Genomic DNA, 13,672 nt, shown 5'->3' with positions numbered 1-13,672 from the left:
CAGCAACATTAGATATCTGAATGGACAGTGAACCTACTTCAGTAATGTTCCCTCTCTATTTGCACTATTTAATTTATATATGCTGTAGCGTTCTCGCTCGGGTGTAATGAAACGTCGAATTAAACGCTGAGATAAACCGTAGTCAATGAAACAAGGTCGCAGTAAGATTAACCATTTACTGTTCACTCTTCACATTAACATATGGTGAAAACTGTTGATAAAACAATACAAGATTGATACAGTATTTGTTCCCTTCTTGATATCACATTTACATTGTAAATACTTGTAAAAGTAAACTACAACTACATTGCATTAAAGTGCAGCTTACAGCCTGCGCCATGGACCGCTTTAAATACACTTCAACACAAACTATCTGCAACTCTTTAACTAAGGAAAACATAAACATTATCGACCGACGTTACTTTTAACAGGATCGGCATTAACATTTTAATTCAACATATCGATTATCTATTAACTTACAGCGTTGCTCTCACTGTGATTTCTAATGCTTACAAACAACTTCTTGCTCGGGTCTGCCTCGTGCGAGCCCCCCGCCCTCGCGTTGATCCCAAACCGGTATTTTCCCACAAGACGCGGTGAAACCGGATGTGACGTCATCGCATGCCGATATATTTTACAGGCAATGAATATACTTTAAACACTTTCTAACTAGAAAATACTAACAAATGAATTACTAAGTGAAAATATTATAAACTAAATAACTGCCAAAAAGGCAACACATATGCTTATTGTAATTTACAGGTTTTATTATTATGCATTGCAATGTACTGCTGCCACAGAAAAACAAATTTTACAACATATGCCAGTGGTGTAGACTCAGCTTTCCCCTGGTTGATAGAACTGGCACCGTGGCAGGTTAAAGAGTCAGTCTGAGTTCTGAGGCTTCCTCGTGTGGAAGGCAGTGAATTTCGGGAAGCTCCAACCCCAGAAGGTGGAATTGACTGGAGGATATAGGGTCTGGACCGATAGACTTTGTCAAGGGTAGCAGTTAGTGAAATGTCTTACAGTGCCAGCGTCCCAGTTCAATCCCTGCTGCTGCTGTCTGTAAGGCTCTCTGCGTTCCCTCTGGATGTTGTAGTTTCCTCCCACACTCCGCCATGGTTCCCGAGGAGACATTGGATTGCTTGTAATTAGGCACTTGGCAAGGTCCAATAAAAAGAAGCTAGGTTTAAGTGGAGTGGCCATTGTGTGAGTGGGTCAGTGTTTGAGTCACTTGAGGCTTTGGCTCAGCAAGGCTGGTGAGGGGAGGTAGTTCTTTTTCATTATTTACTCTGTCAGGCAGGGTACTGGAATACCCCTCTTGTGGGATCTGGGAAGGCAGGGAGACCTCCAGTGTCCCTGATGACTGCAACTGTGAGATGTACATCCAGCCGCAGCTTCTAACAAACCACGTTAAGGAGTTGGAGCCGGAACTGGATGAACTCCAGATCATTCGGGAGGCTGAGTGGGTGATAGGTGAGACACCCAAGGTGCAGGACACAGAGAAGTAGGTGACCGTCACTAAAGGATTAGGCAGCCAGTGTAGAGTACCTCTGTGGCCGATGTCCTCAACCACGGGTATCTGTTGGAGGGGGGAGGAATGACCTAGCAGAGGAAAGTCACCGCAGTCAGGTGTCTGGCACTGATTTTGGCTCTGTGGTTCAGAGGGGAAGAGGGGAGAAGAGGCAACCTGTGTTGATAGGGGATTCATTGGTTAGGAGGACAGAAAGGAGGTTTTGTGAATGAGAAGGAGATTCCTGGATGGTATGTTGCCTCCTGGGTGCCAGGGTCAGGGACAGCTCGGATGAAGTCAACGACATGCTTGCATGGGGGAGTGGGCAGCCAGAGGTCGTTGTCCACATTGGTAGGGTTGAGTTCAGAGTTAGGTGCTAAATTAAAGGACAGGATCTCCAGGATTGCAACCTCCAGATTGCTACCCGTCCCACTATTGATGTCAGACTCACTGGCCTGTAATTTCCTGGCTTACTCTTGGAGCTTTTCTTATAGAACAGAACAACATTAGCTGTCTTCCAATCCCACAGCACCTCTCCCATGGCTTAAGGTGTTTTAATTATCTCTGCTAAGGTTCTTGTAGATCCTGCACTAGTCTCCCATAGTGTCTGAGGGAACACCCTGTCAGGCCCTGGGCATTTATCTACCTTAAATTGCTTCAAGACAGAAACACCTCCTCTATAATCTGTAGAGTGTTCATGACCTCGCTGCTGCATTGCCTCACTTCTATAGACCCTGTGCCTGACTCCCAAGTAAACACAGGGGCAAAAAAAACCCCATTTCAGGTTCTCCCCCCACCAATCTCTTCCAGCTCCATACGTAGATGACCACTCTGGTCTTCCAAAGGAGCAGTTTTGTCTGCTGCTATCCTAGTAATCTGTAGAAGCCCTTAGGATTCTCCTTCACCTTGTCTGCCGGAGCAACCTCATCTCTTCTTTTAGTCCCCCCGATTTCCTTCGTAAGTGTTCTTGTGCATTTCTTATACTCCTCAAGTACCTCATTTGTTCCTACCTGCCTATACCAGCAAAGCACTTCCTTTCTCTTAACCTGGGCCTCAATATCTCTCGAAAACCAATGTTCTCTAAATCTGTTATCCTTGCCTTTTATTCTGACAGGAACATACAAACTATGTACTCTCAAAATTTTACCTCCCACTTAGCAAGAACACCTTTGCCAGAAAACAGCCTGTCCTAGTGCACACTTGCCAAATCTTTTCTGATCGTTGAGGTGTGCCAGTGTTGATTTTCGATCTACACAGACAATCTGGATGATGAAGTAGTAAACTGAATCAACAGCTTTGCGGGTGACATCAAGATGAGGGTGTGGTGGGCAGCGAGGAAGATGGCGCTTGCAGTTGGATCTGGATCAGCTGGAAAGATGGGGATGGAATTTAATGTAGATGTGTGAGGTGTTGTCCTTTGGGAGGATCTGCACTGTGAGCGTTGGGACACTGAGGAGTGCGGTAGAACTGGGGGATCTGGGAATGCAGATCCATAATTCCTGGAAACTGATGTTGGCTGCATCTACATTAGAGGTCATGGGTGAAAGGTGAATGGTGAAATGTTTAAGGAGGTGGTTCATCACTCAGGAGGTGGTGAGAGTGGAATGAGCTGCCTGTGTAAGGGGTTGATTTCAGTGTTAAAGAGAAGTTTGGTTGGGTACATGGACAGGAGGAGTATGGTGTGCTATGGTCCAGGTGTATATGATATAGATGGATGGAGGGGCCTCCTTCTATGACTCTATGACAAATAAGGCTAAACTCTTTCTGAAGATGGTTAAAGGAAGAAGAGCAGTGGGTTTAAGTGGATGGTGGAACAAGGGGTTGAATAGAAGTGACCTTCCATTAATTTGTTCTCTCCTAGTTGTTGTGCGTCCAGATCCGAATACCGCTAATGCATGTCTGGAGGTGTCTTCAACAGCGATCAGTGCGAAGACTGGAGCACCCTCGACTGTTCCAGACGTCCCAGAGCGATTTGACTCTGCTCTGTATGTGCTGGGGATGGAGGGTTTTATGAAGGGTGCCCACTTCTGGGTGGTTGAAGTCGCCTCGAAGAGCTACTGGGACATCGGTGTGGTCCTTGAAACGATCCAGCGGAAAGGCATGCCCAACCTGTCCACCAGCAATGGCTTCTGGACCTTTGGTCGAGATGGAGATGCCTACACAGTCAGCGATAAGAATCACTCCAGCATGTCAATAGAAACGAGGCCGACAAAGATTGCTGTGTTTCTGGACCTGGGGGCTGGGAAGTTGTCCTTCTACGATGCTGACACTATGTTCCACCTCTACACGTTCAATGCCAGTTTCTCAGGCAAAGTCTACCCATTCTTCTCACCTGGATGGAGTCAACCAGGTCTGATCATTTGTCCGCTTAACAGCTAGCCAACAGCGTCCATCCACATTGTTGTGAACTGGTTGCTATATTGGTGAACTTTTGTATTTCCTTTAATATCATGATTGTTTGGATTTAAAAAATGACTATTTATAACGCTAAGAGAAGGAAGTACAGTGGGTTCCAGTAATTGGGGCCATTAGTTGATCTTGAGAGCTGAATGGTAACAAGAACATGTGAGCCGGCTGCCTTGCACGCTTTCCTTCCGTGCTGAGGTTGAGCGTCGAGCTAGCAATTCGACCTCATAAAAACAAGTAAGCCTGCTAAAAAACACTGTCACGACCGCATTCCGGTGACTCCAGTCTGAGTTAAGGGCTTAAAAAAAACTAGTAACATCTTGTAACATCCATATTTTTCTTCGCATCCACAGAATCGCCTATCTGTCCTCCTAACTATAGAGTTCCCTATCACTCTTCCATTCCCTACCCTCCTGAGCCAGAGGTACAACCTCTTGCTTTCCCTGGGTAGGCTGTTTCCACGCCCCCCCCCCCACAGTACTCAAAATCAAGTTATTATTGTGAAAGGGGAAGCCACAGCTGCTCTCCTCTACCCTTCCTTCTTCTGATGGTCACTAAATGGGAAAATTGCTGAGATTCCTTTTGTTTACTTGGGAGATGGTGCCAATTAATTAGGTTAGGAGACTTTTGCTAAACAAGTTCTAACTAGTATCAGTCGCATGCACTTTTGTGATTGTAAGAAACGACACCATGTTTTGACAAACAGATAGTGACAGTTATCTGCGTTTGTGTTCAAACAGCAGTGATTTTTGATAGCTGGCAAGAAATAAGGAGCTAGACAATTCAGATCTGTTTTACTGACGTTTCAAGCATTCAGGTTTGGAGATGCCGGGAAAAAGCCCAGGGTGAGAATGAAATTATTTCACTACTTCAATCAGTTAGAAACTATGAATAATTTGAAGGCAATAACAATCATCTCGAAGGTTGCAATGAAAATGCAGATTTGGAAGATGGTATTGTCAAAAGTATTTCCTGAAGGTGTCATACAGCAATGTAGTATTATTGGTAGTGTTCTGTGTATTTCATTTAAATATGCAGATTGTTATTTAGTTTGTCATTTTTATGCCTTTTTTTACTACTTCCATGAAATTTGGGCTAAATGTGGCAGCCATTAGCCCAATGTACTGGTCCCGAGGCTGGTGCGAGAAATAAGAAAAAAACACCCAGTGACAGGCAGTCCTGTGGGTGAAAAGAGAGAGGTCGGAGGAAAATGGCCAGACTGTCTCGGAGCCTGTTGGTCCTGGCTTTTATGCTGCGGTACCATTTCCCGGATGGTGGCAGCTGGAACAGTTTGTGGTTGGGGTGACTCGGGTCCCAATGATCCTCTCACACACCTGTCTTGGTAAATTTACTTATTTTTTTATTTGCAGTTTGTTTACTTTTCCCACATTGGTTGTTTGTCAACTTTTGTTTGTGCAGTTTTTCATTAATTCTATTGTTTGTCTTTGTTCTACTGTAAATGCCTGCAGGAAAATAAACTCTCAAGGTAATATATGGTGATAATAATTTACTTCAAACTTTCCAGATTATCCAGCATGGAGGAACATTCAGAAGGATTTAGTTTACAGCTGATTTATTGACAGGTGTATCACAATCAATGTCAAAGCTGTTCACAGAACCATCATGAAGAACAAGCAACAGCTTATATTCCGTCTAGTCTGCAACCTTATGACATGGCCATCGATTTCTCCAACCAGCTGTTTTACCTCCTCTCCCTTCCCTCTTCTTCTATTCCCACTCTGGCCCCTTGCCTCTTCTTCTCACTTGCCTATCACCTTCTTCCCTTTCTCCCATGGTCCACTCTCCTCTCCTATCAGATTCCTTATTCTTCAGCCCTTTACCTCTTCCACCTATCACCTCCCAGCTTCTTACTTCAACCCTCCCCCCCCCCACCTGTTAGCTTGAACTAGCAAAAAATCTGCAGATGCTGGAGATCCAAGCAACACACACAACCTGCTGGAGGCCCTCAGCAGGTCAGGCAGCGTCCATGGAAAAGAGTACCGCCTGCCGAAGGGTCTCAGCCCAAAACAACAACTGTGCTCTTTTCCATAGATGCTATCTGACCTGCTGTGTTCCTCCAGCATGTTGCTCTCAACCAGCAGCCATCGTCATGCTGTCGGGTAGCAGCCCTTTACTGATTTGAGTTTATTTCTATGTTACGTTGACTGTTCTATTTATTATTATTATTATAAATTACTATGATTGCACATTTAGATGGAGACGTAAGGTAAAGATTTTTTACTCCTCATGTATATGAAGGATGTAAGTAATAAAGTAGCATTCAACCCCGCACTCAGCGTCAGTAAGAGACGGAAGAGCTGATTGTGGACTTCAGGAGGGGCAAGACGAAGAAACACATTTCAATCCTCAGAGAGGGATCAGAAGTGGAGAGAGTGTGCAGCTTCAAGTTCCTGGGTGTCATGATCTCTGAGGATCTAACCTGGTCCCAACATATCGATGTAGTCAGAAAGAAGGTAAAACAGCGGCTATATTACGAGTTTTTGGGATGTCAACCAATACACTCAAAAGCTATAGTTGTACCATGGAGAGCATCCTGACAGGCTGCATCACTGTCTGGTGTGGAGGGGCTATTGTACAGGACCGAAAGAAGCTGCAGAAGGTTGTAAATCTAGTCAGCTCCATCTTGGATACTAGCCTACAAAGTATCCAGGACAGCTGGGTACTGTTTTTTTAATATACAGTATTTCTGGTTTTGCATGTTTTTTTAATATACATATACTGTAATTGATTTACTTGTTTATTATTTTTATTTTATATGTTACTATTGTTTTTTCTCTCTACTAGATTATATATTGCATTGAACTGCTGCTGCTAAGTTAACAAATTTCATATCACCTGCCAGTGATAATAACCTGATTCAGTTCAATTCAATAGTGAGACTTGCATTGTAGAGATCCTGAAAGAGAGTCCATAGGTTTTGGAATTAGTTCAGAGTTGTGCTGTGTGAAGTTATTCCCTCTAGTTCAGAATCCGGATGGTTGAGGGGTAAGACTCCTGTACCTGCTTCTGGTGGTAGCAGCAAGGCCTGATGATGGAAGCAGGACTCCTTGGAGATGTGTGCTTAGTGGTGAGGAAGGCTCTGCCTTGTTAGTGATGGACTGAGCTGCTTTGTAGACGTTTATGTTTGGCGTTCCTGGTGTTTGCATCCAGTGAGGCCACTCTCCAATGTGCACCTGGTTCAGGACAGTTATTACCCCTCAACCAGCAGGCTCTTGAACCAGATGGGACAGCTTCACCCGCTCCAACACTGAACTGTTCCCACAAACTATGGGCTCACTTCATCCCATGGCTTGATATTTACATAGAAACATAGAAAACCTACAGCACAATACAAGCCCTTTGGCCCACAAAGCTGTGCAGAACACGTACATTAGAAATTACCTGTATTTTTCTAAGCTCCATGTACCCATCCAAGAGTCTCTTAAAAGACCCATTATGGTCTATTTATTCTTCAAAGTTCTTTCTTCTTTTTCCAGTCTCTTGCGTTTGCACATTGGTTGTTTGTCCGTCCTGTTGGGTGCAGTCTTCCATTGAGTGGAAGTGTGGTTTTTGGAATTACTGTGTATTCCAGCAAGAAAACAAATCTCAATATAGTGACATATATGAACTTAATAAATTTACTTTCAAGTTTTAGCTGACATGCCAAATCTGCACAAGCTTTTAAGAAAACACAGAGGCACTGCCGTCCAAAGTTAAAAGTAAGTTTATTGTGTATGTCACCATATACAACACTGAGATTCATTTTCATGAAGGCATACGCAGTAAATGAAAAGAAACAAAAACACAAGCAAAATAATCGTAGTAAGTAAATAAGCAATAAATATCAGGACCATGAGATGAGAGTGAGCACCGGGAAAGGGGAGGGATCGCACCGAAAGAGCACCAAAAACGGGGCTACACTGACGGAACGGGGAGCACTGAGGGCGAGTATCATCGGTTGACCTAAATGTCAATCACGTGAATACTGGTAAGTTATTGGGGGAAATCCATTCCAGCCCTCCCCTAAAGATCCCGCCTTCTCACCTGCCAATTATGCGGCTTTCGCGCACTGATTGCGAGACAGGGGTGGGGACAGGTTGTCTGTCTTTTGGAAGGCGGGGCGAGAAAGCGGCCTCACCGCCCCCGCTGACGTCATCGGGACGTTTCAACCGTCGGCGGCGTGGTTGCCCGGGAGACGCTGGAGGCGCATTATTTGAATCTGCCGAGGTAAGGAGGCTGGGTCACGGGCCCACGTCGCGCTCGGTGGAGGCTCGAGACGACGGTGACGGTGACGGTGAGGGGGGCGGGGCAGGGCGGCCGTGACGGTGAGGGGATCGGGCCGGGCGGCCGTGACGGTGAGGGGAGCGAGGCAGGGCGGCCGTGACGGTGAGGGGAGGGGAGCGGGGCGGCCGTGACGGTGAGGGGATCAGGGCAGGGCGGCCGTGACGGTGAGGGGAGGGGAGCGGGGCGGCCGTGACGGTGAGGGGAGGGGAGCGGGGCGGCCGTGACGGTGAGGGGAGCGGGGCAGGGCGGCCGTGACGGTGAGGGGAGCGAGGCAGGGCGGCCGTGACGGTGAGGGGATCGGGGCAGGGCGGCCGTGACGGTGAGGGGAGGGGAGCGGGGCGGCCGTGACGGTGAGGGGAGCGAGGCGGCCGTGACGGTGAGGGGAGGGGAGCGGGGCGGCCGTGACGGTGAGGGGAGGGGAGCGGGGCGGCCGTGACGGTGAGGGGAGCGAGGCAGGGCGGCCGTGACGGTGAGGGGAGCGGAGCAGGGCGGCCGTGACGGTGAGGGGAGCGGGGCGGCCGTGACGGTGAGGGGAGCGGGGCAGGGCGGCCGTGACGGTGAGGGGAGCGGGGCGGCCGTGACGGTGAGGGGAGCGAGGCAGGGCGGCCGTGACGGTGAGGGGAGCGGCGGGGATCGGGTCGGGGCGGCCGTGACGGTGAGGGGAGGGGAGCGGGGCGGCCGTGACGGTGAGGGGAGGGGAGCGGGGCGGCCGTGACGGTGAGGGGAGCGAGGCAGGGCGGCCGTGACGGTGAGGGGATCGGGTCGGGGCGGCCGTGACGGTGAGGGGAGCGGGGCAGGGCGGCCGTGACGGTGAGGGGAGCGAGGCAGGGCGGCCGTGACGGTGAGGGGAGCGAGGCAGGGCGGCCGTGACGGTGAGGGGAGCGGCGGGGATCGGGTCGGGGCGGCCGTGACGGTGAGGGGAGCGGGGCAGGGCGGCCGTGACGGTGAGGGGAGCGGGGCAGGGCGGCCGTGACGGTGAGGGGAGCGGGGCGGCCGTGACGGTGAGGGGATCGGGGCAGGGCGGCCGTGACGGTGAGGGGAGCGGAGCAGGGCGGCCGTGACGGTGAGGGGAGCGGGGCAGGGCGGCCGTGACGGTGAGGGGAGCGGGGCAGGGCGGCCGTGACGGTGAGGGGAGCGAGGCAGGGCGGCCGTGACGGTGAGGGGAGCGGGTCGGGGCGGCCGTGACGGTGAGGGGATCGGGTCGGGGCGGCCGTGACGGTGAGGGGATCGGGTCGGGGCGGCCGTGACGGTGAGGGGATCGGGTCGGGGCGGCCGTGACGGTGAGGGGAGCCGCGGTGGGTGGAAGGAAAGGCTGCCAGTGTCGAAAGGCCTGTGCTCTGCTATGTTGACACTTTAAATGCCAGATCAAGACCTATTTATGTAACTATCTGTTTGTCTTTTCATTTTCATGTTTTTTAATGTTTTGCACTTGATCCCATTGTAAAGCAGTTTGCGCTACGTCTGTATAAAAAGTGGTCTAGAAATAAGTTATTGTTGTGGGTCGACGAGGAGATGACGGGAGGGATGATGTTGCCGGCCATAAGATAGGGACAGAATTAGGCCTTTTGGTCCATCAAATCTGTTCTGACATTCCATCACGGCTGATTTATTATCCATCTCAACCCCATTCTCCTACCTTCTCCCTTTGACACCCTGACTAACCGAGAATCTATCAACCTCGCCTTAAATATACTCAATGACTTTGCCTCCACAGCCGTCTGTGACAATGAATTTCACAGATACATCATTCTGGCTAAAGACATTCCTAAATGGACGTCCCTCTATTTTAAGGCTGTACCCTCTGTACCTAGACTCCCATCCACTATATGAAGCATCATATCAACTCTGTCTAGGTCATTCAATATTCGATAGGTTTCAATGAGATTCCCCCATCCCCATTCTAAACTCCAGTGAGAGCCCTTTAATTCCAGACATCCTTGTTAACCTTCTCCGGACACTCTACAGTTTCAGCAAATCCCTTCTCAGATAAGGGGCCAAAAACTACTTGCAATACCCCAAGTAGGTCCCACCAGTGTCTCACAAAGCCTCAATATTATATTCCTGCTTTTATAGAAACATAGAAAACCTACAGCACAATACAGGCCCTATAGCCCATAAAGTTGTGCCGAGCATGTCCGTACCTTAGATATTACTGGGCTTACCCATAGCCCTCTATTGTTCTAAGCTCCATCTACCTATCCAAAAGTCTCTTAAAAGACCCTATTGTATCCACCTCCAACACCATTGCCGGCAGCCCATTCCAAGCACTCACTCTGAGTAAAAAACTTAACCCTGATATCCCCTCTGTACCTACTCCCCAGCACCTTAAACCTCTGTCCTCATGTGGCAACCATTTCAGCCCTGGGAAAAAGCCTCTGACTATCCACGAGATCAATGCATCTCATTACCTTATACACCTCTATCAGGTCACCTCTCATCCTCTGTCGCTCCAAGTAGAAAAGGCCGAGTTCACTCAACCTATTCTCATAAGGAATGCTCCCCAATCCAGGCAACATCCTTGTAAATCTCCTCTGCACCATTTCTATGGCTTCAACATCCTTCCTGTAGTGAGGCGACCAGAACTGAGCACTGTACTCCAAGTGGGGTCTGACCAGGGTCCTATATAGCTGCAACATTACCTCTCGGCTCCTAAATTCAATTCCACAATTGATGAAGGCCAATACACGGTATGCCTTCTTAATCACAGAGACTTGGACACCAAGATCCTCCACACTGAAGAGTCTTACTATTAATACTATATTCTGCCATCATATGTGACCTACCAAAACGAACCACCTCACACTTACCTGGGTTGAACTCCATCTACCACTTCTCAACCCAGTTTTGCATCCTATCAATGTCCTGCTGTAACCTCTGACAACCCTCCACACTATGCACAACACCCCCAACCTTTGCATCATCATTTTATGTTCTGGTCCTCTGCAAATGATGGGTAACATTTCATTTGCCTTTGTTAACCTTTAAGGAATCCTGCATGAGGATTCCCAAGTCCCTTTGCCCCTCAGATTTTTGAATTTTCTGCCTGCTTAGAAGATAAATTATACCTTTATTCCTTCTACCAAAGTGATTGATCATACACTACCGGACACTATATTCCGTCTGTATCTTTGTTCAATCTCCTGATGTTACCAGTCATTACCAGTCCAAGTCCTTCTGCAGACATCCTGCTTCCTTAACACCCTCTTCCCCTCCACCTATCTTTGTATCGCCCTCAAACTTGGCCACAAAGCAATTAGTTCCATCATCCATATCGTTAACATGATATATAATATGAAAAGTAGTGGTCTCTACACAGACCCCTCCGTCACACTGCTAGTCACCAGCAGCCAAGTAGAATGGCCCCCTTTATTTCTTCACTTTGCTTCCTGCCAGTCAGCCAATCCTCTATTTATGTTAGTACCTTTCCATGGGATCTCGAATGGCAATTTTGCAATGTGATACCAGATTGGGTGATTTTAGTTTATGTCCTATAGAGCATTGGACATTAACAGCAGAAATTCTATAGATGCCAAAACCAGAGTGATGCACCCAAAATGCTGCAGGATTAGCAAGTAGTAGGGAAATAAAGAGCTCTTACAGGGTTGGTTATCAGGGAGTGAACATCTGTAACAAGCTCAACTGGCCTTACCCATAAAATGCAGGCCAAAGTGAACTCAAAGCAAGCAAGAGTAAGTCTGCAGATGCTGCAAATCCAAGTGCCGTGTACGTGCACACGCGCAAAATGCTGGAGGAACTCAGCAGGTCAGGCAGTAAAACAATAAACAGTCGGAAGATCTTTCATCAGGAAATGATGTCTCTTTATTCTTTTCCATTGATGCTACCTGACTTGCTGCGTTCCTCCAGCATTTTGAGTGTGTTGCTCTGAATGTAGAACAGTACAATAAAGACCCTTTGGTTCTCGATGCTGTGCCACCCTGTTAATCTACTCAAAGGTCAGTTTAGCACCTAATGAAACCAACTATATTCTAAGAAGGGTTGACAATGCAGATATTGAGATGATATTTCCTTTGGTGGGGGAATCATATCATTGTAATTGCAAAGAAAGCACTCTGTTTCCTCCGAAGGCTGCGGAGATTCAGTATGTCATCCCAAACCTTGACGAACGTCCATAAATGTGTAGTGGAAAGTGTACTGACTGGCTGCATCGTGGCCTGGTATGGGAACACTAATGCTTTTGAATAGAAAATCCTACCAAAGGTAGTGGATTTGGCTCACTGCATCACGGGTAAAATCCTCCCAACCATTGAGCACATCTGCATGAAATGTTGCTGTAGAAAAGCAGCATCCATTATCAAAGATCCTCACCACCCAGGCCATGGACTTTTCTTGCTGCTGCCATCAGGTAGAAGGTGCAAGTGCCTCAGGACTCACCACTACTGCGGTCAGAAGGCTCTTGAACAGCAGTGGATAATTATGCTCATTTTATTGATGTTCCCACAACCAATGATCTCACTTTAAGGACTTTTTATCTTGTTGTTTCATGTTCTCATTACTTATTGCTATTTATTTACAGATGCATTTCAACAGTTTGCTCTCTCCTATTCTTCTGCTCTTTCATTGATCCTGTTTGCTGTGGTTCCTTTGATTTGCTGAGTGACCCTGCAGGAAATTGAAGCTCAGGGCGGTACGTACTCTGGTGATGAATTTACGTTGAACTTTGGAATCCAGTTCTCGAGCACGTACTAGAACGTAATCTCAGTGGTGAATAAGGAGTCCTCTATTTCTTGTGCAGCTGAGGGGTAATTCATTGAAAACACTGAGAGCCAGTTTCTGGACTCTGACAGCCAAGCGTTATGATGAAGAGGCAGAGAAGTGGTACTGAGGTACTAAACAAGTACGTGTTATTGGTGTTCATCAAGGAGAAGGATATGCAGGACAGTGAGATCAGAAAGGGGTGTGCTACTGTCAAGAAGGAGAAAGTGTTTGATCTTCAGGAAGGACGTTCAGGTGCATAAATGCCCAGGCCAGATGGGATCTATCCTGGATTATTGAGAGAGGCAAGAGAGGAGGGGACTGCTGGGTTCTTGATGGAAATCTCATGTTTCCATGTTAGCCATAGGCAAGGATGGGTCCGGGGGTGGTGGGGTTGTGCAAGGGGAAGAGGAATACAGCTGAAGTTGTTCAGTTAACGAATGGCAATAGAGACAAAACAGGCATTTTTCAGCTGGTGAGCCTTGTATCCATGGTAGGGAAATTAATAATAATAAAAATCTTATAGTGTACTTCTCTTACAGATGACGTAGTTCAAAGTGTTTTGAGGCCCTTCATTCGTCAGGGTTGACCATGGATATTGTGTTCTAGCTGTCTACGTGATATACAAGCCAGGACAGTACGATATGGAGAGCAAGCTGTTGCCCATGCGGCAGGCTTGTCCTCTCCAAACAGCTGATCAATCCAGTGGAACTGCAGCGACTGATACAGTTTGGCACCAGTGGCATCACAGTTGCC

The 13,672-nt window shown here is 47.7% G+C and overlaps 2 protein-coding genes across 9 annotated transcripts in view; both read left to right on the top strand.

The window, feature by feature from the left end:
• The window catches only part of LOC132394722 (butyrophilin subfamily 3 member A3-like), a 51,074-nt gene extending 45,665 nt beyond the window's left edge, over positions 1 to 5,409 (top strand). For both annotated transcript variants that reach the window (XM_059971107.1, XM_059971106.1), the window contains exon 16: positions 3,375 to 5,409. In XM_059971107.1, the coding sequence (XP_059827090.1) occupies positions 3,375 to 3,892 (518 nt within the window). In that variant the 3' untranslated portion in view covers positions 3,893 to 5,409. The remainder of the gene's footprint in view (positions 1 to 3,374) is intronic.
• A 2,697-nt stretch (positions 5,410 to 8,106) lies between these two features.
• Positions 8,107 to 13,672, top strand: part of LOC132393848 (histone H3-like centromeric protein A) — a 29,288-nt gene continuing 23,722 nt past the window's right edge. The window contains exons 1-2 of one of the 7 annotated variants that reach the window (XM_059969243.1): positions 8,107 to 8,146; positions 12,738 to 12,848. The gene's annotated coding sequence lies outside the window, so the exon portion shown is untranslated. The other 6 variants (XM_059969246.1, XM_059969245.1, XM_059969244.1 and 3 more) reach the window with 6 other exon arrangements.

The sequence above is a fragment of the Hypanus sabinus genome, chromosome 5 (assembly GCF_030144855.1).
Source record: "Hypanus sabinus isolate sHypSab1 chromosome 5, sHypSab1.hap1, whole genome shotgun sequence".
Taxonomy (NCBI): Eukaryota; Metazoa; Chordata; class Chondrichthyes; order Myliobatiformes; family Dasyatidae; genus Hypanus; species Hypanus sabinus.
This window is presented reverse-complemented; position numbering and strand designations above follow the sequence as displayed.